This window comes from Myotis lucifugus, unplaced genomic scaffold (assembly GCF_000147115.1).
Source record: "Myotis lucifugus unplaced genomic scaffold, Myoluc2.0 scaffold_111, whole genome shotgun sequence".
NCBI lineage: Eukaryota > Metazoa > Chordata > Mammalia > Chiroptera > Vespertilionidae > Myotis > Myotis lucifugus.
In genome coordinates, this window is record NW_005871159.1 from 561,579 (window position 1) to 587,039 (window position 25,461).

The 25,461-nt window shown below is 41.0% G+C and overlaps 1 protein-coding gene across 1 annotated transcript in view; it reads right to left on the reverse strand.

Annotated features, from left to right (window-relative positions):
- Positions 1–976: 976 nt before the first annotated feature.
- Positions 977–25,461, reverse strand: part of OPN5 (opsin 5) — a 30,143-nt gene continuing 5,658 nt past the window's right edge. The window contains exons 3-6 of the mRNA XM_006093215.1: positions 23,566–23,736; positions 19,531–19,865; positions 4,841–5,082; positions 977–1,040 (exon numbers count right to left, since the gene is read on the reverse strand). Of these exons, the coding sequence (XP_006093277.1) occupies positions 977–1,040; positions 4,841–5,082; positions 19,531–19,865; positions 23,566–23,736 (812 nt within the window). The remainder of the gene's footprint in view (positions 1,041–4,840; positions 5,083–19,530; positions 19,866–23,565; positions 23,737–25,461) is intronic.

Below are 25,461 nucleotides of genomic sequence, written 5' to 3' on the forward strand. Positions count from 1 at the left end.
TGAGTTAAAATAGGCGGCCCGACTCCTTGGATTAAGAAAGAAAATCAAGTATAGACAGTGAATTGAAGACCAATTTGGACTAGTATTTATATGCCTGCCCTTTCATTAACTCTTAAAAGACATGGATCTATCAGCCTTTGAAATTCTCTCTCATTTTTATCTGTAGCTCATTACCTGTTAACCTTACAAGGTATTTATTGAAAACAAAAGACAGACACAAGAAAGAATAAAGGTAACAAACAATGAAATGACACATATGTCATTATTTTCTCTAAATTTGTTTCTGGAATAATTATAGTTGCTAATGGCCTATTACACCCACTATATTAGCATGTAGAATTTAATGAGAAAAACCCACACCGGTAAAATTATGATCACTCCTCAAATTATTTCAGTCCTCAAATTCTGAGATACAAGAGAGCTTTGGGGGAATTAAGGCAAAATTGATTTCCCCAGAGGACGACTTTGTAGAATCTCTACCATTAGACTTGGAACCTCTGTCTGCATGAGAAGAGAGTGGCTGTGAGAATCCAAACATCTACCAGTCAAAGCCACAGTCCAGCACAGGATCCCAGCGATCACCCACCTCCCTGAACCCCAGAAACTGCCCACCTTAAGAAATAACAATGATGAGGCAATGGAATTAAGTAATGCCCTAATAAATAAAACTTTTATACATTTTTCTTCATATCTCAGACTTAACACTGTTTGGCATCACAATAGGTTTTAAAATAGTAATAAAAAGAGAATTTCAAGGAGTCTCTTCCTAGTAATATTACTTAAGCAGCATCTTATAATCTAGATTCCTTTTGACCATTAGAATATTTCCCAGTAAATACTGGCTTAAGGAGAAAGAGGAAAAGTGTACAAAATATAAAAATATAACACAGAGAAAAGTGTGTTTGCAATTAAACATTAACAGCAGTGAAGAGGCAAAGAAGTGACTAATGGTGTCCATGTGATGCTGTGTCCATCTTCATACCTCCTGATGGATTTCCAGCACAGCAGAAGCCTCCCTGACGGTAGTTATAGTGTGCAGCCTAGATAGAGAAGAACAATGCAATTTAGTATGTATTTTATTTGCATATATACACGCACACATATATATGCACGTCATGTCAACATTGACTAGCATGAATATTATATGTACAAGAGTTGAATTAAAAAGATAAAAAGAACCCTGGCTGATGTGGCTCAGTTGGTTGAGCATCAACCTGTGCATTGAGAGATCTTGGGCTTTATTCCAGGTCAGGGCACATACCCAGGTTGAGGGCTCTATCCCTAGTATGCAGAAGGCAGCTGATCTATGTTTCTCATCAGCGATTCTCTCTCTATCTATCTATCTCTCCCTCTCCCTTCCTCGCTTTCTAAAATCAATAACATATTTTTTCAAAAAGATAAAAATTAATAATTCAATTTAGAATTCTCAAAGTAAAAATAATCCCTTGGGTAGAGCTTTTCAAAAACATGCCACTTGTTCATGCCACATTTCCTGTGCTCTAGTGATTTTGCTGTCCTCTAGTACAGTGGTCGGCAAACTCATTAGTCAACAGAGCCAAATATCAACAGTACAACGATTGAAATTTCTTTTGAGAGCCAAATTTTTTAAACTTAAACTATCTAGGTAGGTACATTGTTATTAACTTAATTAGGGTACTCCAAAGCTGGCCTTTGCTAAAAACATTCTCAATCTGATTGAGGTACGTTCGCTGAGGTCGACCCCTTCCAACTCTCCCATCCACACTCGTCTTGTATACTGTTTCAGATAGACGAGTGTGATGGAGAGTTGGAAGGGGTCCACCTCAGCGAACGTACCTCAAACAATCTACTCCCCCCTGCGCTGCATATCCCGCAGCCCTGCCTGTGCCATGTCTCCCATCAACTGACACCCTCCACTTCTTCTAAAGCCACTTCTTGAAAACCGACTTCTGCGCATGGGCCACGAAGTTTCAATCACACTGTACGTGCGTGCCCGCACGTGGTATTTTGTGGAAGAGCCACATTCCAGGGGCCAAAGAGCCACATGTGGCTCTCGAGCCGTGGTTTGCCGACGACTGGGTTAACTCAATGAACTGTTAGAGTTACTCATATTCAACACATTAGTTCTTTTCTTTGAAATCAAACTATTTCTCTAGAGGGTCTTCCATTAAAAGCAAATACATTTCAGACTCAGAAAAGGAAAGAACACAGATATCAATTAATTCAGAGTAATTTGATTGAATTGTTCTGGTAAAACATTACCCATTCTAGACTGGCTTCATATCACCTCACTCTACAAGGGGTGTGGGGGGAACTGCATGTCACCCACTTTCTTAGCTCCTTAATAACAACAAAGACAAACAAGGTTTGTTTGTTTGTTTGTTTTTCCTTTGGAAAGTTATAAAGAAACCTCTGGTGGCCACTTCTCACCCTTCTACTCTGGTCTGAAGCAGATCCTTCTAAAATCTGCAACTCATCATACTCTTCAGCATACCTCCCCTGGAGATGCTTCAGCCCCTAGAACCTAAGGGCTCCTCCTTGCTTCAGCCTGACTGCCTGCTGTTTGCCCTGAAAGCTGACACTCTGTAAGGAAACAGCCCTTGTCTTCCTCTGGCAAAGCAATGGCCCTATTTCCTATAAATGACTCACGGGAGCAGGTGTGCTGAACTGTCTCTCTCCTGGTTGGTTTCTCTAAAGGTTTGTAGCCTTAAGCCACTTGCTTCCACATAAATTCCTGTCTTTTCATTGTTGAGTGTTGAATATGTATGTGCTGCTCACACTTGTGAGTGAATGTGCAGAACACAGAGTCAATCTGCTGCAAAATTATGAGGTGGATGAAATTTGCCTTCAGCCCTTCCTGTCAAATTCCCATCTCCTTCAGAAGAAGAAGTGTCCTATTATTTTATCTCATAACTGCTCTATTAAAAGTATTCTCTCTACTTTATTCATAATAGAATATCAATAGTTGATAAGGACAAAGTGTTATTACTTCCAAAATAGATGCATTTTGGTTTAGTATTTGAATTTTTTTTCAATTCAACAGAGAAGGCATTAAACACCAACAGTGTGTGTGTGTGTGTGTGTGTGTGTGTGTGTGTGTGTAAGGGGTTAACAGTTGTTACTTAGCCCTTTTCACATGTAAATTTTGTGTAATTTTTACAATTTAGGAACATGAGTAGGGCTATCAGCTCATTCCAATCCTGGGCTCTAAGTTGTTAATTTGCCCCCAAATGTTAGACCTATTGTAAATAGCATGGCTGATCTTCTACCTCCATATTGTGTGTTTGTTCCCCTGTACCATAGCAAAAAATGGCAACACCTCCTTTTATTTGTACTTTCATTTTATCTTTTTCATTTGATTCTGTACCTACATGGTGAGGAAACAAAAGGTCAAGAGATCGGTCACTTAAGCACAGTGAGAGAACAAGATAAAAACCCACATCTTCTCACAGCTAGTTCTATAGCACCCCCACTTCTGTTTCCTACTTATTCGCAGAAAATATTTTTGAAAAATAACTAGACCTCAAGTGAGTAAGAAAAAAGTGGGCTCAGAGAACCTGGGGCCTTCTCAATAGCCCTCACTTCAGATCATAAATTCAGGTACCTATTCCACATTCTACTGCTGGGATTGGCCCTGACTGGACACAGAAGACCACCTACAATCCTCAACTCTTTACCTACCCTGAGCCTTTAGGGGAAATGATACTGGATCCCCAAACTCACTTGTTCCTTGTGAAGTAGAATCAGCATAGATTAACGAGAATGAATTTTGAAACTCAATAGACCTGAATTTAAATCCCTGTTCTGCTACATCCTGCCTAGGTAAACTCGGGCAGCTCACTTAACCTCAGTTTTCTTATCTGAAAAAGATAAGAGAAGGGATAACATGGGGCTCTTGTGAAAATAAAATAAAGAACCTGGCAGAGTGACAATGTCATCCCCTTCTCTCCTATCTTTGCCTGCCCAAGTCTTATACTCTCAGCTAGTGATAGAAATGTTCCAAACAGGAGAATCTTTCCCGTTGTGAGAACTTAATTTTGGATCAGTGCCATGTGGAACTGTAGTCTTGGAGTTCAATGGGTTTGGTCCCAGATAAGGAAGAGTGATACATAATGGTTGTTCAAATGAACACAGCTTCATATCTTAGTTGCTCTACAATCAAAAACAGAAAAAGGTAAAGGGATTAAGCAGTACACATTGGTAGTTACAGAATAGTCACAGCCATGGAGATTAGAACATAGGAAATATAGCCAATAATATTGTGATAACTATGAATGGGGCCATGTGGGTACTTGAAACATTTGGGGAGACTGCTCTGTAAAGTACATGATTTTCTAGCCACTATGTTGTACATCTGAAACTAACACCGAGTAATGTTGATTGTAAACTGTAATTAAAAAATAAGTAAAATATCAAAAATAGAATCACTGTTCTCACTCTCATGTCATCATCTCCTACATATCTCATTATCTGATTTCAGGAATTTTGATGAAGCAAATAAAGCTTTCCCACCCTAACCGGTTTGGCTCAGTGGATAGAGCATCGGCCTATGGACTGAAGGGTCCCAGGTTTGATTCCGGTCAAGGGCATGTACCTTGGTTGCGGACACATCCCCAGTAGGGTTGTGCAGGAGGCAGCTGAACAATGTTTCTCTCTCATCGATGTTTCTAACTCTTTATCCCTCCCTTTTCCTCTCTGTAAAAATCAATAAAGTATATTTTTTAAAAAAAAGAAAATAAAGCCAATCCTACTCCTAAGTGATAAGCACTAACCCTAAGTAGGAAGCACATTGGAGTGGCTTGAACCCCATAGGATTCTGAAACCAACGAGTGTCACTCATTTCCAGCTTCTGAAATTTTACCTGAAGTTTTCCAAAGATTTCTTCTTGGTTGCTCTCAAACCACCAGTTTGGCAACAGGCAAGTTTGTAATCGATGACCTGGTAAATGATGGGGTTGTACATTGCTGATGATTTTGCAAGTAGGGTTGGCACCACAGAGAGCTGTATGGGGATGGAGTCTGGCCTCCCAAAAGCTGACCACACAGAGACAACTGCGTAAGGAATCCAGGCAATCAGAAAGCCCGCACAAATCAACATGGCCACCTGGTGAAAGAAGGCAACAGGCAACAAAATCAAGACACCTGCTGGGAATACTGGTGTGGTGGAAAGGCAGGTAAGCTTATGTATACTCAATACAATCTATTTTATTTCCATTTCTCCTGTCTGTAAAAATCACCTCATATGAACTTCTAAAATGCTAGGCTAGGAGAAGTTATTACAATTCTTTATCCCACTTACCACATTTCATGTATTCTTCACTCCAGAATTGAATGTACCCAAAGGCCCAAAGTTTAACCCTATGAACACTGTCCCACAGTGCCTACATGGCGCTGGAAATCATGCAAAAAAGACATCATTGCTTCTGCAATTTCTTGACTTCTCAGCCCACGTTGAGTTAAAAACTAGATGGAAAATATGTTCACCTTGATGAAATTTTACATCACCCGTATTTGCCTCAGGAAACTTAGAGACTCTGCCCTTGTTTGAAATTCTAATATGAATCTTCTTCAGAGATTTCTATTAAATGTTATTTCTTTTGGTTCAAGTCTTTCTTACTGAGGCTCAGATCATGGAAATTCACTAGCTACAAAGTAAAAGAATCACCAAGCTTTAACCAAAGTGACACAGTTGTATAAATGAGACTTTTCCAGAAAGCCCTGTTCTCTCTCACAAAAATATATTTACATTAAAGGCCTCTAAACTTTCAGGCCAAAGAATAATTAGAAATAGGATTTAAGCCCTGAGCAGTGATTAGAGTGACAGCCTGAGAACCCAAGGGCTGTATCTGGGCTTCAGGTTCAATCCCCACCCTGGTCAGGTGTGTGCAGGAAGCAACTAAATGATGTGTCTCTCTCACATTGATCTCTCTCTCTCTCTCTCTCTCTCTCTCACTCACTCTCTTGCCCCTCCTTTCCACTCTCTTTAAAAAAATCAATGGAATAAAGATCCTCCTCTGGTGAGGATTAACAATAAAAGGAAATAGGATTTAAAACATCCTCTCGAGTTTCTCACAATCTGCAATTCAGTCCCATTAGTAATGTAGCCTTAATTAGTGCCCTGCAACCATCTACCTGGCCCTATAGAATAGATCCTCTCACTTTCATTCAGCAAATGCTTTTTAAAAAGTGCTTTGGGCAAGAGACACTAACAAGTGCTGTGGAGGTACCTGTATCCCTCTAGAATCCAAGGTGCCTGACTGTATCCCTCTAGAATACAAATAACTACAGGACAAGGCTGAACAGGAGTTAAGTGCCAGGAGGACACAATTACATGCTATGGGACACACTGAGTTTCATGAGGGATGTAGCATATAACCTTCACGTTGGCAAGTGGAAATAATGGAACAGTAGTGAGACCAGCGTGAGCAAAGGCACAGACAGGTATGTGTGAAGTTCATACAGGAATTGGTGAGCAATATACTTTGGCGTATGAGAAAGCAGCAAAGGAAGATAATGCTGGAAAGAAGATAACATCCATGTATGTAGGGTTTTGTATAACAAATAACTGAGCTTGCACCTAATTCCATACGCTCTGAGGCACTAGTAGGTTTTTGAGCAGGAGACATAATGAGAGCTGTGCTTAGGAAGATTAACCAGTAAAATGAAATGAGGAGGAGGAAACCAGGAGATAGAAAGGTCATTATTTATACGTCTGATCCAAAAGTATTATTGAGCATCTCTTGTATGTTTTGTGTTGAGGATAAAGCAATGAATGAAGCAGACACAATCTCTGCCCACATAGAATTATTACTCTTATCAGGTTTTTTTTTTGTTTTGTTTTGTTAATTCTCACCCAAGGATATTCTTCCATTAACTTTTAGAGAGAGGGGGTTGGGGAGGGAGAGAGACACAGAGAGAGAAACATCGATGTGAGAGAGATACACATCAATTGGTTGCCTCCCACAAAGGCCCAGAAAAGGGCCTAGCCTGCAACCTGGTATGTGCCCCGCCCGTAATCAAACTCAGGACCCTTCAGTCCACGGGCTGATGCTCCATCCACTGACCCAAACCCACTAGGGCTGGTTTTAATTTTATTTAAACTTGAGCTATTTCAGGTCCTCATTGATGGAAAGTACACTAATTTCAAAATATTCTTACTGTTATCTACTAGAATATTCTTTCTGTTAGATAACCACTTAACATCATCAATAGGTCTGCAATTATAAGTGAAACAACTTATAACAAAACTAACTTTACCATAGGCTAATTGATATAAATAAGAGTAAAGTTCCTACAACATCTCATCAACAATAGAACAAAATGACATCTAACAAAACATTATTCAAGGACCTGCTATAATGAAACTATCTATATTCAAATCAGTCCGCTGTGTAGAGGATATCTGGTTGTGTTTGTTAGGGTTTATGTTTCTCTTTTGAGTATATCCTGTACCTTAGCACTGCCAGCCTCCCTTCCCACCCTAGGCTGTTTTATGGACCAGGCATCACATGACCAGGTTGACCTGAGGATTGCATGCCCCTGGCTGCAGTAGCAGGAACAGGGAGGGGCACATAATAGAAAGAGTATAATCAAACCCATCATGAATTTCTAGGGAAATGGGCCTTCCTTTTACCTTTGAGTTCCCTACAGCCCTGGATGGAGCTACCAGAGGCCAGGGGCCACTTCTTTTCCCATCCCCTTATTTAGAAATAAAATAACAATTCCCAACATCAAGGTCATGAAGAATGGGTGTAGAGGATCAATAATGAGTAATGGGACACAAAATATTTTATTAATAGAGTTAAAGCAACAATATTTATGCATCCTTTTTTGCTTTAGAAATCCATTTGGAGCCCTGGAATGGGGCTCAGTTGGTTGTGGCATCATCCTGTACATCAAAAGGATGTGGGTTCCATTCTGGGACATACCCAGGATCGGGGCTCTATCCCAGGTCAGTACACAAATGCTGGAGGCAACCAAGTCTCTCTCTCTCTCTCTCTCTCTCTCTCTCTCTCTTCCTCTCTAAAAGTCAATAAAAACATATCCTCAAATGAGGATTAAAAATAATAATAATAGAAATCTAGTTGGATAAGTATTTTTTACAGCAAAGTCATTTGTGTGCATGCGCATTTCAACGTGCTTTGTGGGAACAGAGTGCTGCTTGCAGGAACGGTCCATACCCCTCAGTCTGCTTGGCCTGTGAACAGCCTGTCAGCAGTGCGCATTCGCCCCAGGAACCCTGCATGTGTGAGATGTGTCAAATAACAAGCAAATCTACCCTTAAGTCTCAGGTTCTAGAATTTCACCCCAAAGGTTCAAGGTTCATCTCTAAAGCGTAACTGCAGCAAAACAACAGCAAAAACCCCTTAACAATATTTAATTTCACTCCACTTTGCAAATAGAAAATCTGATCCCAAGGAGATGAATCAAATTAGCCCAGACCTCCCGTGGGTCCCGAAGCCTGTTCTATAGCCTTGTGTTAAGGTCCTGAGCCAAAATTCTCACCTGTGCTTCACAGTAATAAACCAGGCATACCACACACGCACAGGTCCCCTGCCTGCTTGCTTTCTCATTTTTCTGCAGAAGATTCCCCGGGTGAGATTGTATTTGGTTTGTTCTGTGTGAGTTTTGTTTGTAAATGTAATGGAGGCCTCCAGGCTCACACTGAGGGTCTATTTTTTTCAAACCCCCAATAAACAATAACTATATAAATAAAACTTGCTTTAGCAGCTGTCTGGGAACTTAACATAGCACCCTCCTTTCTCCTTTTGGTGAGGTTTTTATTTCACAGTATCTTAATTAAAAGCTGTTTTCTGTATTGCTGCCAGTCATTGACAAAAAAATAGATCGGCACTTAGTCCATGATACATTCCACATTTTACATATTTTCTACTATCATGGAAGTGTGCAATGGGCGACAGGAAGGATCAAACACATTTTCATTTTGTTATCCCTTTTAAAAGGGCATAGGAGAATTAAACTACTGTAGTTTTTAAACACAGCAAATAAATCAGTGTGGTTTTTCTGAGATTAGAATAAAGCTGAATACTTTAAAGTGAATGATTAGAAAGCAGGTTTAAAGCAGAAAGAATGAAGGAACCGTGGATTTAAAAGGTATTAAAAATGTTACTTATGTTTTTTAAGTGAATACGAAATTAAAATGAGGGATGTTCCTTATTTTCAACCTTCTCATGTTAAAATATATTCCACAAAATATTAAGCATTAAAATATTCAACCTGTTTTAAGATATTCTACAAAATCTTCCAAAACTTTCATGTAGCGCTCAGTTTTCTCAGAACTTTCTACTCAATTTTCTACTCAATGTGTTCAATCATTTCTGTAGTCTGTTCTTCACCCTCCTCATTTCTGAGTGTGTCCTCATTTCTGTCTTCCAGAATTTTTCTCCCAGATATTCTTAAACCCGCTATAACATAGGCACCTGCACCTGTCTGCTTTCTCTAAGTTGTTTAGTTTTTAATTGCTGCACTTTCATCACTGCTTTTTGGTTCACTGGGAAAGCAGTAGAACTTTAAATTCTTAAATTGGGCAGTTTTTGTGGGAGGAAAATCACAGAATACGTGTTTAGCTTCTACAAAAGAATCACATCTGCAGGCCAGTTCCTTTCAAAATCATCTTGCTGCAGAGACCAAGGGATATCATTGTGTTTCAGCTCCAGTGCAGGCTGGCAATAAGTGTCATGTAACTGATATTGCCCATATGGATCAAGTCCAGTGAATTAGCCAATTAAAACAATAGGATTGAAAGTAAATTCTCCAATTATAGGGTCTGCTGTTGGACCCAACACACCTGAACCTTCCCAGCAGAGGAGATTTCCAAGAAGGGGGGTCCTGTCCTCTCCATGTGGGTGGTGTAGAATTGAGGGACAGTCACTGATTTGGAAATACTTTGGGCTTTGGATTCTCATCTTGGTTCAGCTCCAAGGACCAATGTGAATGAGGCAGAATCCCCGAGCCTCTAAGAACCACTATTTCAGTTCTTCCCATCAGGCTCCTTTGCCCTGATATGAGTAAGACTTCAGCCAGCATCTAAAGCCCCATGCCCTCTCGAACAACGAAATAGATGTGAAGAGGACATGGAATTGATGTGGAAGTAAAGGCCTAACAGAAAGACCAAATAGATGGAAGAAATTTCTTACCAATATTGGGACTGAATCAGATTGCAGAAGCAGCTAGACCACTAATAAGAAATATATTTCAGTGTTTGGGATGAGATAAGGTCACAAGAAGAGCCATCACCACATCTGTGCAATGAGAGAATGGTTAGGGAGTCCTACAATTGACAGGAGCATAGGAATAATAAGATTTGGTTTTGTTTTGTTTTTTGTCTTGGGTCTAGTTAGAAATTTTATAGATTTGCTCCCAATTGGAGTGGGGAAATGATATTAAAAGATAGTAATGCAGTAGTAGATGCCAGTTATAAGACTCCAGCCTGTCATTGAGTGATAATTCCAATGGTACAGAGGAAGGCAGAGGACTTGACATCATGATCTCCCTACTTTCGCCCCCAGACTCCTCATCTATATAAAAGCAAGGGTGGTGATATTAACCTTTCACACCACCTTTAAGAAATTAAGTAATTCAACAATTCTAAGAATATATGGTTTGAGTTTCTACCTTCCTTCTATGTTATCAGCAAGATGACAACTAGAGCCAACTGCCCCAAACCCTCCTTCAAACACTTTTCTAGAAAAAAGAAGTCTTGAGAGCTTTGGTGTGTCTGCCATATGTCACCCCTGGTTGTGATCCAAGTAGAGAACATCAATTCATACTTTTAAAAAAAGAAGCAGAAGAAGAATTCTGCACTTCCCAGTTGCAATTTTCTCAAATCTTAAAATACCACTACTCTATAAACAAGCAAAAGCTTGTTGAGAGGAGAGAGTGTAATTAGGTCATGTCACTCCATGCATCTGTGTTGTAGAGTTTTTATCTAAAACTGAACACAATATTCCCCAACAAGGTAGTGGCTGGCATATAGAAAAGAAAATATATATATATATATATATATATATATATATATATATATATATAAACATAATATGCAAATTGACCAGACGGTGGAACGACCAGTTGCTATGACGTGCACTGACCACCAGGGGGCAAGCGCTCGATGCAGGAGCTTCCCCCAGCCCGCAGGCATCGCCTGATCAGGGCCTGCCAACCAACCTCTCAGTCCTTCCCCCTGGCTGGCAGGCTCCAATCACCTGATGGGGAACAGGAAACTGGGGTTGGGTGGCGGTGGGGGGTGGGGCCGGCTGTCAGCAGCTGGGAAAGATGGCCCTGACCACAGGTCAGGCCTAGGGACTATATCTGTGCTCAAATTTTGTGCTCCAGGCCTCTAGTACATTTATAAGTATCTGGTTCAACAAAACAAGAGAGAGTTCACTGTTCATTACAGATGAACCAAGATGGGGATACTACTATTTGGAGGTGGGCAAACACTCAGGCACTCAGGTGGGGAGGCCAGGTGGTTTTAGAAATAAGAGCTATTATCACAGATTTTTTTAAAATTTTCAATCCTCACCTGAGGATAATTTTCCATCGATTTTTAGAGAAAGTGGAAGAGCAAGGGAAAGACAGAGAGAAATACCAATGTGAGAGAAACACATTGATTGGTTGCCTCCTGCATGCATCCCAATGAGGACCCAGGGAGGATCCTGCAACCAAGGTACATGCCCTTGACCTGAATCAAACCTGGGTGTAGGGCGCGGCTACAGTGTTTTGGCCAGGGTCCTCTCATTGCCACGTGCAAGTCCCAGCTGGAGGGCAGGGCCCTCCCAGCACAATTATAGCCAACAGCTATGGTGGTAAGCTTGAACCTATGGTCTGAACACATAGCCCCACGTGCCTGTGTGCTAGAGTTCAGGTGCATGCAATTGAGTGAGGTTGGAACTCATGAGAATGTTGTAAACAACGTGATCACGCCCCTACTTTGCCTCGTGGCATCTGCTATAAAATAAAGACACGGCTTGTGGGCGCTGGCGCTGTCTCCTCATCAGGGAGCAGCGTCCCACCGAGACCCAGCTTTCATTCTCTTGTCTGTCTTTTCTCAATCCTTTCACCCCCGCCCCCCCACTCAGGATCACCTTTGGCCGTAATACCTGGGACCCTTTGGTCCACAGGCATCATGGTACTCTATCCATTGAGCCAAACTGGCTAGGGCACCACAGACCTTTAAATAATCCAACCAATCAGCCATTTTTACAGAATCTCAGATTTGTATTTTTTAAAAAATATATTTTTATTGATTTCAGAAAGGAAGAGAGAAACATCAATGATGAGAGAGAATCATTGATCAGCTACCTCATGCATACCCCACACTGGGGATGGAGCTTGAAACCCAGGCATGTGCCCTGACTGGGAATCGAACCATCCTGGTTCATAGGTCAATACTCAACCACTGAGTCATGCTGGCAGAGCAAACCTCAGAGTTTTAGAAGGTAACTTAGTTATCACTTAATTCCCTCCCACAGCTTTTTTTCACAGATGAGAAAACTAAAGTCCTAAGAGGGAAAGTTCTTGACTCAAGGTGAATCCGTCAAGATTGAGTTCAAGCGATAGAAATAGACCTTGGCTGAGTGAAACAGAAAAGGAATGTGTTGGTGAAGACACCGCCTCACTGAGAATGCTGGACTTAGAATTGAGGCCAAGCAGGCAGAAATGATACCCAAAACTATGCCCTGAACTAGTTCTGCTGCAGAAACTACTGCTGCTGTAGCCATGACCTGGGAAGAGACCTCCCTGCCTCTTTATCTGGTGTCACTAATTTCTGAGACAGGCTGATGTAGCTGTACTCTAGCTGCAAGGAAATCCTGGAAAATTAATAACTGTTTTTTTCTGTATCTTTTAAATTAAGAGGTGATCTTTGCCAGTCCTGCTTTCCCACATTCCTCAGCAAGACACAAAATGTTGGAAATTCCTCAACACAAAAATTCCAGTCACAGAAAGGGGCTCAGCCACTGGCAGCCAAAATAAATAACAAATGTCACCTATATGAGACTTCTTGGTAGGCTAGTGACAAAACTAGCCATAAAGTAAACAAAATGATATGGTTGTTAACCTCATGGGCCTTATTACCAGTGGTAAAACCAGACATTGAGCAAATAATCACAAAAATAAGTATGTAATTGTAAATTAATTATATATTGTGATACGTTCTAAGAAGAAAATATAAAGGCAGCATGAAAATCTATATAATAAAGACCAGGGTTGTTACCACTGAAGGCTGGACCAGACCAAAAGTCAGTGCTGGGTTTCCCTGGTGACCCAACACTGACTGGGCCACTCTAGGCCCCTGACCCAGCACTGACTGCCTAGGGGGCTGCAGGTCAGGCCTGGAGAGGCCTGAGAGAGAGAGGCAGGGTCTAACCGTAGCCTTTGTGGCAGCTGTTGATCAGAACTTGCCTCTCTTTCTCTCCCAGCCTGGCCAACAGCCCCACCTCCATTTCTCTCCAGGCCTCCATCAGGGCTGCTGATCAGCCCCACCTTTCTGATCAGGCACCATTGATAGGCCCAGAGACGCTGACTGACATAGAAACCGACCAATCAGAACCAAATCTGGGTGAATGTAAGGAGCCAATGGCTGCCTAGGAGGCGGAGCTTTAGATGCTGACTGGGATAGAAACTGACCAATCAGAACCAAATCTGGGTCAACTGTGAGGAGCCAATGGCTGCCTAGGAGGCAGAGCTTTTGACGCTGACTGGCATAGAAACTGACCAATCAGAATAAAATTGGCCAGCACAGGAGGGCAGTTAGGGGCGATCAGACAGGCAGAGGCAGTTAGGGGCAATCAGGCCAGCAGGGGAGAACAGTTAGGGGCGAGATCAGGCCAGCAGGAGAGGGAAGTTGGGGGCGAGATCAGATTGGCAGGAGAGGGCAGTTGGGGTCAACCAGGCTGGCAGGGGAGGGCAGTTGGGGCGAGATCAGGTCTGCCAGGGGAGGCCAGTTTAGGGGCATTCAGCAGCAAGCAGAGGCAGTTAGGGCAATCAGCCAGCCAGCCAGAGAGTTCGGGTGATCAGCAGCAGGCAGAGGGGTTAGGGGCAGTCCAGCAGGAAGGCAGGTTAGTGGTTAGGAGCCCAGCAGTCCCAGATTGTGAGGGGGTGTCCGATTACCACAGGAAATCAGGCCTAAACTGGCAGTCGGACATCCCCCCAAGGGGTCCCCAATTGGGAGTGGGTGCAGGGTGGGGCTATGGGAACCGCCCCCCCCCCCCACCCCGTGCATGAATTTCATGCACTGGGCCTCTAGTATTATAATAAGAAGACTAATTCAGTCAAGGAATGTTTCTCTGGGAAGTGATATTTAAGCTAAGAAGAAACAGAGAAAATAAGTCAATTCATTAAGTGAAAAAAGAAAACAATGCAGTCAGCCTTATTACAGACTACCCTTAGAATTCACATGGGGTTCCCTGAATGCGAATCATCAATGATAAATGACACTTGATGAGCAACAAAGGAGAGGAATCCTTTGAGGGAAGCAGACATTTATGTTCATGAATTTTAAAAAGAATTCACAATCATGGTGAAAGAACAAAACAAAACACCTCCTCAGGAATAAAAGGGAAAGTGGGGCTGAAGCCAGGGGTCAAGGGACCGCTTAACACTCATCAAACGTAATTAGGCTAACTTCATTTATTCAATTATGTATTCATTACAGCAATCTTGATTAAGCATCTAGCAGGCACCAGGCGATGGGGGGCAGCAGCAAACAGTGCTTGCCCTCACCTACCTACTGTCTTTCAAAAAAGAGCAACAAACATGAGATTCAGTAAAGTAAACGTGCCAAGTGCTCTGATGGCCTACAGAGGGTCTTAAACTAGGCAGGGACTTTAGAGGACATAGGAAAATGAAGAGAAAGCTGGGTACCCACAGGATCTAGATACTAACTATAGGTCTGGGGCACGATAGCTGACCTATACCTGTTAAATGAATAAATATGAAGTTCTAATAGAATTTGCCTAATAATACCTGGAAAAATTAATCTATGCTTCTGGTATTTCCTTCCTGTGACTCCACCACCTCTCTCTGTAAAGTAGCAGCAAGGGCCTTCATTGCCTTGTGTGAAGGTTTTTAGAAGCCAACATACCCAAAGAAGTAAAACATTCATTTCTCAGCGTCTGAGTTTCATAAAAGAAACTGGAAATTTACGAGAGAGAACATACATTAGAGAAGAGGGTTTTGAGTGGGATTAAAATGACTTTGAGTATCCGCAGCCAGAGACTTGAAGGACTCAGGGCATTAGGCTTATTATGTGAACAATTTAAGGGATGCCTGTGCTGTCGGAGCCAGTGTTCCCACTGCAGCGTGGGTGAAGAGCTTACAGCCAGAAGGCGAGGGAGGGCAGCAGAGGAGCTGGTAGCTGACCTGGAGAAACTGTTCTGAAGCTGCTCCACTGAGCTAGCATGGGGTGGGGAGCGGGAGAGCAAAGGGGCAGGGATGGGGTTCTGGAAGCAATATAGCCTCAATGCTTTGGGGATAGAAGAGCAGAAAATGTATGCTTCACTTTTCAGGGTTTTAACCAAGCTCCCAACATTTGCAGTCAAAAGATGGGGAAATAGCTGGAATTGTTAATGAATCTAAAGAGGCTTTATAGTTTGGACAAGAAAGATGCAAAGTGACCCATGACAAGTGATGACTGAGACCAGAGGGAACCTTAAATATCTCAGCAATACCAGGATCAATAAACAACCAGCAGACCAGGAGCCCCACCCATTGGCACCATGGAATTATAAAGACGTGAGAAGAGGACAAAAACTCTTGATTCAACTGAATTTATCCTGATTGTTTAACATTGTTTTACAAGGTCAAATGAAGACCTAAAAATGAGGTTAGGCTGAGTCATAGACATCGATATAAAGAGAATATTTTTTTTCCCTTTTGGTTTCTTTAGGATTATCATTATTTTATTTTACTTTGCACACCTCTGCAATTTCTGTAGTCTGTGAAATTTCAGCCTGCTACAAAAGCCTAGCAAAACCACCTTTTAAAATAAATTAGAGGGAAGCTACAATGTGGAGAAAGGGTTATAAATAAAACATCAATTTTTTAAGTTGACAAAGCCAGACTGGCAAAACGCAGGCCAGGTAATAACCCATCTAGAAATAATTAGAGTACACAAAAAAGTAAATGATTTTGATCCCAGAATCCTCGGAGGTGGCCTTTAAGTAATAAGCTTTTAGACCAGGCTGTTCTGAAGATCAGAAGCTCCAAGCAAACAGGCAAATTGCCAGTCCTGAGAGGTAGCTAAATGAAGGAAAAAGACCCAGCAGGAGGCTTTTTTTCCTATTTATTTTCACTCAGTATAGAAAATCAAGGTCAAAATTAACTAGTAATTTAAAATAGTTTTAATTTAGTACAGAATATGCCACAATAGGAGGTTGTGTTTATTTTTCACTGTGAGTTCAAGTTTGACTTCAGGTTTTTGCACAAGTATGAATAATTAGAAACCTTATATGTTTGGTTATTTAAATATAGATTTTATATATGTAAATGAAATATAGAAATCCTATCTAATAAAAAGGAAATATGCAATTTGACCATCACTCCATCACAAAGATGGCAGCACCCATAGCCACAAGATGGTGGCGCCCAGTCCCTTCAGCCCCGCCGGGGGAGCAGCAGGCAGTCGGCACAGCTGGACCCACCCCCAGGAGTCCTCCAGTCCTTTTAGTCCCGCCGGCAGCGAGCCAGCAAGCGGGCCCTGCAGACAGCAGACAACAGGGCCTGCTTGCATGTCACCATGGCATTGAGCAGGCAGGTCCTGCAGAGAGCAGAGAACCACGGGGAGCGGGCCTAATCCATCAGCAGGACATCCCCTAAGGACTCCTGGATTGGAGAGGGTGCAGGTTGGGCTGAGGGAACCACCCCCTGCATGAATTTCATGCACCAGGCCTCTAGTAATATATAATACAATATCATTCAGTATATATTTTAGAAAATATACATAAAATAAAATCATGCACATATATACCTACACTTTTCATTTAACATCTGTTTGGTTAATCTGGTCTGGGTGAGCCTGTTTAATCTATACAGTCCAGGACAAGGAGAATGATCATAAATCAAATTAAATGGTGTGTGCTGAGCTTCGCCTCATATGGATAATGAGCTTCAGAAGTTACCAACCCTCTAAGAATACACAAGAAAACAACAAGATTCCGGCATATGCATAGTTGTGAGTAGGTCAAGTCAAGCAATTAAACAAACAGGAGATAGAATGATGAGTAACAGACTTGAAGAAACTAGAGAAGGGCCTCATGCATATGAGGACCCAGATTCACTAGGCAAGACTATCAAAATGTCTCAAAGCCAATGACACTGGGGGATGGAAGAAGAGAAAGTCATATGACATCTCAGCACCCTCAGGGTATGTGAAATTACAGGGCTGCAAGGTCAACTGAAATCCACAGCAGTGTGATAGACATCGTGTTGTTTCCCTGGGCCAACTTCCATCAATGACCAGAAAGGAACACTATCACTGTTGCATTCACCCAGTTCCTAGAACAGTGCTTGATATAGAATAGAATTTGGATTAAATGTAACCCATATGTAACTTGGAGTTATTTATTTTTTAAGATAGGAACTCAAGGAAGAGCTGAACATGAATAAATTAATTCATGATCCTACATTTTATGAAAAAATTTTCCCTACTTTTAGCCAGTTATAAGATAGAAGGAGATCATGATTCCCAATTCTGTATTTTTGTCTATGAAGAGCTGCTCTATATTTAGGTTATTGGTAAAGACTATGAATGATGAAAAGTTCCGTCAAACTTCCTCCTGCCTAGCAAGTGGAGTTTAGGGTGCAAAAGTCAACTGGAACAAACTGATGGTAGCCAGAGGGAAGTAAAGTGGGGAATGGGTAAGAAAGGGAAAGGAGAAGAAAAGGTACAAACTTCCAGTTATAAAAAACATAATAGCCCTGACTGGTTTGGCTCAATGGATAGAGCGTTGGCCTGTGGACTTAAGGGTCCTGGGTTCGATTCCAGTCAAGGTCATGTACCTTGGTTGCAGGCACATCCCGGGTAGGGGGTGTGCAGGAGGCAGCTGATCGATGCTTCTCTCTCATCGATGTTTCTAACTCTCTTTCCCTCTCCCTTCCTCTCTGTAAAAAATCAATAAAATATATTTAAAAAAACATAATAATAATAATAAGTCATGGGAATGTAATGTACTAGTATAGTATAGGAGAAACAGTCAATATTATCATAGTAACTTTGTATGGTGACAGTTACAAGACTATTTTGGTGATCTCATAAGGAATATATTAGTAAATGTTGAATCACTAGGTTATACATCTAATATTGGATGTCAACTGTATTTTAATTTTTAAAAAAAAGAATCTTTAGCTCAACTGTGCAACCAAGAGATCTTAGAACAACTGAAAGTCAGCAATTTGGAGAGAAGAATGACTAAGATGAAGGCCCTGACTTACTAGGAAGCCATCTCCAGTCAAGAAGGAACTAGTAAGGGAATTAGTAAGGTCCCTGAGACCTTGGTCCTTAAAGTAGGCGGTGATGACACCTGCAGGTGAGCTATCCAGCAACATGGTTAATTGGGATACCAGAAGGAAGTACTAGAATTTCCATCTACATTTACTTTTATCTTTAAAATATAAGATGGAAAGTCCAGTGTACAAATATTAATTACACAGCTTGATATTATCTGTATGTCACTTATTGTGATAATATGAGCTGAAAAGTATTTTCCACATGAGGATGAGACGTGATGAAAGTGTAAAGAGAAAGAAGAAGTTATGGTTTATTTAACATCTTCTATGCACCAGATGACAGGATAACATGTTTTACCTCATTACGTCTCCACCATAACCCAATGTGATAGATTATACTCATGAAGAAATAGAGATTTAAAGGTGTCTAGCTTTGGGTCACAAACCTGGCAAGTGTTGGTGATAAAATTAAAAACCTAGTTTGTTTGCAAATTATCTGCCCTTTTCCTTATGTCACAATATTTAATTTGCTGCCAACTCTGAAAACTAGCATTTACCAGGGGACTCAAACCTACAGAAATTGCTCCTGTGTTAACTTTCCATAGGAAAGCAGATGTATTAAGTTCTTACTCTATAAATAAAGTGTGAGGGTAGAATGTCTCTAATCATGTCACCAATCAAAGTCCATACAAAACAGTAAATTCTGTGAGGCATTTTATAATTCATAAAAGTTATGATTCTTATGCTAAAATAATGTATAAGAACCATTAATATTCTATACAACAGAGAGAATAAGTCTCCATAGATCAACTGTATAATTTTGGTAAATATTAGAATTATTGTGTGTATGTGTGCATGTATGTGTGTGTATAAATGAGAGAGAGACAGAGACTGAGAGAGAGACAGAGACTGAGACAGAGACAGAGAAAAGATATACCACAAGGTTTAGATAAATAATAACAAAGTTCAGAAGGACATAAACAGTAGAGATTCTAAGATCTCCCAGTCTCCAACATTCCCTATCCTTTTTGCCCTTTGAAGTTTTAAGTGATTAGAAAACACCTCTGTAAAGGATTACCGCAGTTACCTTGGTCAGTTTCATTTCCAGCATGTGGCTGCCATGGATCCGACTGTCAAAATGAGCTACTTTTTTGGAGGAGGACTTAACCTTGGCAATGATCTTCACGTAGGAGAACACAATCACAGCCGTTGGGAGTAAGAGGCAGAAGAAGAGGATGTTCAGGATGAAAATCTGACCCCCTACTGTGGCCTGGGCCAGCCACCAGTCCAGGGTGCAGGAGGTTCCGAAGGGCTCTGGTACGTAGTCCCCCAGACCTACCAAGGGCATGGTGGTCCAGAAGGAAGCATAGGCCCAGATGAATGCCAGGCAGATGTAGGTGTGCTTCCTTTTCAGCCAAACCCCTGGAGGTGGAAGAAAACCATTACCAAGATATAATCTGCCCTCCACCCAAATACCTCCCCTCGATATGTCAAATTCCACATCCAAAGAGTTATTCCATTAGCTTCTGGGAGAAGTGGTCAGATAACTGAAGCCTGAGGGAGAGCGGAGGGAAGGTAGGAAAGTTCCAGAGCTGGACCTTTTTCTAAGAGAACAAAATTGGAAGTGATTTCACAGGGATAGTTTGCTCTAGACATCTGGGAGCCTTTGGAGAGGGACATGACAAAAGCTGGGGAAAGAGGACAGAAAAAAAGATGAGAGGATGCTGAAGACAGTGGAGGATCTTGGGGAAGCATCCAGAATGAACTTTGAGATCCTATTCAATGCAAGAGGCCAACTGGTAGACTGAACTAAAAAAGGCATGTATTAGTGGGTCATCCAAGGTAGAATCAAATGACAAGACATTGCTTATATTTTCTACATGTGTACCCTTCTCCCTAAAAGCTTTTGTGTCTCTCATTTCTCTTGTCTTCCTAAACACTTGTTGAGTGGGAATTGTGGGCCATTTATCATGGCTGTTTGAGGTGACATTGAAATGGTTGACTCTGCTTGGTGAGGGCAGATTTTGAAACTTTCAACCTTATGAACACAAGAGCCACACTCACACAGCCTTAGGGGAAGAGGGAGGAAATCTAGGTAGATGGTATTACATTCTACAAAATATTCTGTGAAAATATTTTCAGGAAAATGAAACAAAAGAAAAAAACATAATGAGCTCCATTTGTCAGCACTAGTGTCTATTAACTAAAAGAGAATTCCAGGAGGAAAAAAACAGTGCAATCATCTGGAAGAGCTGGAAGGCACTGGTGAGCATTTCCCAAAGTTCAACACAACCACCACGGGCAGGTTGGCTGCAGCCCATGGGAAATTATTTCCACCCCCTGCCTATCACCTCAAACCACAGGGCCTGAGAAGTGACCCCTTCCTGCCTTGGTCTTACAGTAGCAGAAAAGAAATATCAAAATATATTAATAAAAAAAGAATGACTTCTTGGGCAAGGTCTGCCCCCTACTGAGTGCCCTGTGAGGTGTGGGAAGGCAGCAGGGCCTACGTCTCAATTCTAGTATTTGACCTTCATGGGACCTGTCAATGTTAGTGTTCTTATGAGTTAAACGGAAGTAAGACTATATTGCTTATAGGTTTTAATAAGATTAAGTGAAATAATGCAAAGCCTCTCTTGCAAGCTATAAAGAACTACAGTAACGTACATTTTTCACTCCTGGGATTTGTCTCATTTAGTGCTAACAAGAAATAGAACAGATTGTTTATATACTCTATTGTCTCTATTTTTTCAAGTACATGGCATTTAAAAAATTTTTGAGCACAAGCAGATAGGGATAACAACTATATATGTCAACTCTTGGTTATCCATTATAATGGATAAAACATGAGCATGGAAAATCCCATATATTTACGGAATGTGCAGAGGCATACTTACAAGCATTTATGGTTAGGGTTACTTGGTGAGGTGTTTTATACTTACATTTGAGTATGGTGAAAGGCTGTCAAGTACAGGAGGGAGTAGATTAGTAGGTTGGTTCTGTGTTGCTCCAGAAGTCAGAACTAGGACCAATGGGTGGAGATTACTGGGAGGCAGTTTTGTCTTAATATAAGGAATAACATTGTAACAATGATAGCAGACCAATCAGAGAATGGGCTGCCTTGTGCAGTAGTAAGCTCCCCGTCACTGGTCACTGGAATTATTCAAGAAGAGGCCAAGTGGCTGTCTATCAGGGATGTCTTAAAACAATTTATCACATTATATGGGAGAAAGGTCTACATATCCCCAAGCCATCTTCTAATTCCAACAGTCTAAGACATTGTGTGGAGGGTTCAATAGTGTGTCAAATCAAATGATGAGACCATCCTATGGCAGTTCCACCTTAGAAGAAGCTAGGAAATAAATATACACAGTTCCCATGGGAGTTATGCCCAGCAATCATTCTAGGGATGGAGAAGATCACCTCTTTAATTGACACAAAGCCTATGTTTAAGAAAATATTTAAAAAGCAGAGACATTAAGGCTTCATATACCTCCAATATTCCCAGGAAGTTGAACATTTTGCCTTCTTGTCTATAATATATATAAATATCATATTACACTATATATTATATCAGATATAATATACTAGTGCAGCGGTTCTCAACCTGTGGGTGGCAATTCCTTTGGCGGTCGAACGACCCTTTCACAGGGGTCGCCTAAGATCATCCTTCATATCAGATACTTACATTATGATTCATAACAGTAGCAACATTACAGTTATGAAGTAGCAATGAAAATAATTTTATGGTTGGGTCACAACATGAGGAACTGTATTTAAAGGGCCAGAAGGTTGAGAACCACTGTACTAGTGTATACATGTTCACATTTTTCTTTTTTATTGACTTGATTGGGGTGACATTGGTTACTAAAATCCTATAGGTGTCTGGTGTAGAATTCTATAATACATCATCTATATATTGCATTATGTGTTCACCACCCAAATCAAGACTTTTTCCATCACTGATATGACCAAATATAAGATTATAGAAAGAATTTGACTCTGAAGTCATTTAGAATATATATAATTGTGTATTTTATCTTATTGGGAATTTTAATTTAATCTATTTCTGTTGGAAGTTTTAAACTGTTTACAAAAGGAGATGCAATGTTTAAAAAAAATAAAAGAATGAGTGCCGGATTGTGAAGATGGTGGATCAGGACCCTCCCCTTTCCTGTGCATGATTTCCTTGGATTTGGGGATTGTAAACTTTTAAAATATAAAGGAAAACCCCATTACATTGAGAGTGGCAAGTCGACTCAACCTTTCCCACCTCGGGCTCCAGACTGTACTCTGTCCTCACGGTTACAGTCACTCTGATTGGCAGATTGAGAGACAGAGCAGCTGAATCCAGAGGGAGCCAGTATTATTCCCTGGCTGCTCTCGGTTCTCAATATTGAACTCACGAGCCCAAATGCATCTATTGTGGGTTCACTAAGTTCCCAGAACCCCAAGAAGTAAAGGTAATAAAAAGTTATTCTAACATGTGGAATATTCTAATCACTAAAAAAACAAAAACAAATAAACAAAACAAAAGAAAAACTCTAGCCCCTGGAAACTTGGTTATTCTTGGCACGTCAACTCTTCTTTCTACCTGTGTACCAATACCACAAAAGGGACGTTGAGTGACGTTTCTGTGTGTGTCCTTCTCTGCAGACCCAGCTGCCCGGCTGTCTAACTTAGAGGCAGACCGTTGAATTCCTCATCTCTGCCATCACAGGGAGCCTGGGTGCTTGAGGAGAATCACAAACAGCTCATACAATTACACTTACTGTGTGGGAACCAGCTAAGCATCATGGACCTAACATCCTTCCAAAGCATTTTGTGTCCTTTGTCTGCATGGCAAAACATGGGAGAAGCTTACACACTTTATACAAGGAAAGGATACTTTTAAAAGCAAACACCAGACATTCTTATACATGTAGTATTAAAAGAAAGCCACATTGACACCGGTTCAAACCTTTAAACATATGTTAGAATAAGATAGGTTATAAATACACATACGCTTGAGTATTAATGCGTTTATGAATTATCTTTGTTTATTGCCTATGGGTGAAATACGGACAGTTCTGACAAGCCATCTAGCTTTGACTATCAGGGAGTTAGAAACCTTCCTACTTACCATAAGATAAATAGCAGATTTTCAGGTATCGATCCAGGCTGACAGCAGTCATGGTGATCAGACTTCCACAGCCAAAGAAAAATCCAGCCCATCCGTACCAGCGGCAGCCAATCCAGCCGAACACCCAGCGGTGACAGAAGCAAGAGATGATCGTGAACGGTTTGCCTACAACTAGAGCGCCAAGCAGTTTGTGAAGGGAAGTTCCCTCCAGTTAACACTTACCCACCTACCTCAACTCACTGTTGAGTTACATCTTAATTAAACAAGAGATAGCTATTTTAGTAAATGTTAGGTTCAATTTCTTTCCAATCAGGCCCAGATTTCTGGGATTTAAACTCTTTATTCCTTTTGCTGTCCATTAGTTACGTTGTTGTTGCTATTCATGTTCTAGAAAATATTCTTTTACAGGTGGTCCCCAACCAATGATGGTTCAATGTAATGATTTTTTGACTTTATGATGGTGTGAAAGTGATATGTGTAATAAATAAAGTTCATGAGATATTTAACACTTTTATTGTAAAACTAGAGGCCCGATGCACAAAATTCATGCAAGGGGCTCAGCCCTCGCAGCCTTGGCTTCATCCAGAAGGTCATTCGGCCATCCAGTCTAATTAGCATATCATGCTTTTATTATTATAGATTGGCTTTGTTAGATAATTTTGCTGTCCTGTAGGCTAATGTAAGTGTTCTGAGCATGTTTAAGGTAGGCTGGATGGACTAGGTTAGTGTATTAAATGCATTTTTGACTTACAATATTTTCAATGTGGGATAGGTTTATAGGGATGTAATCCCGTTGCATGTGGAGGAGCATCTGTACTTTCATTCCCAGCTTGTTAAGTCCTTATACTCAATCTCCACCTCCCTGAAGGGAATGTGATCACAAAGCTCTTCAAACTCTTTACCTGACATATCTATCAAGAGGGTTCTGGAACCTTACTGCATGAGGAGAACCCAGTAACCAATATGCAACTGATATTCACTGCCTGCAGGTGCTGGCCTGCCCCACCCCTCCCTGGAGTGCCCCTTCCTTGGTATACAAAGGTATGTAGAAGTTCCTGTTAGTTCCATCAGTTAACACATAGTTTTGAGTGCATTCTGTAAGCTGGACACACATCTCCTCCAGTTGTCTAGACAGCTAGACACACTCATCTTGCTAGACTGTGCACCCTCAGATTCTGAGAGCTTCCTAACCCGTGTCAGCATGGAAACCAAGTGTAAAAGAATTGCTTGTATCCAACAAGTAATTATTCAGTGCCTCTTCTATCACAAACAGAGCAGGGTGCTAGAGAACAAGATTCGCCAATTCATGTTTTAACAGAGAGAGGAGACAAAAGAAACAAATCATTTGTAGTGTAAGATACGATGTAATGGAATGATAGTGATTTGTGCTGTGAAGAAAAAGAAAGCAGAGGAAGGGGATAGATAGAAATTGTTGTTTACATAATGAGACCAGGGAAGACCTCTCTGAGGATATGACATTGAGGCAGATGCCTAAATCAGTGGAAATATCTTGAGGGAAAATGTCCTAGGCAGAGGAAATAGCCAATTCAAAGCTTGAGCTAAGTGTCTGCCATGGGTGCTGAAGGCAACAAAAGACAAGTGAAAGTGACTCGCATGGGGTAATTGGTGTCAGTTGTGCCTTCCACCCATTAACAAAAGCTATTTTAAGATTCCTTCTGGAGCGAGCATTTGATGAACCTTTGCAATGTCACGTAGAATGTCTTTCCCTTCTTCGCTTAGCGGAATGGTAATGAACCTATCTGGTTCTGAATAGCTGAAGGAATTGTTTTGGTTGCATTCTTTTGATTTATTTAAATATTAATTTCCAGGACTCCAATACCTAGATAGTCTGATTTAATTGATCTGCAGTGAGTTGAGGCTTCAATATACTTTTTT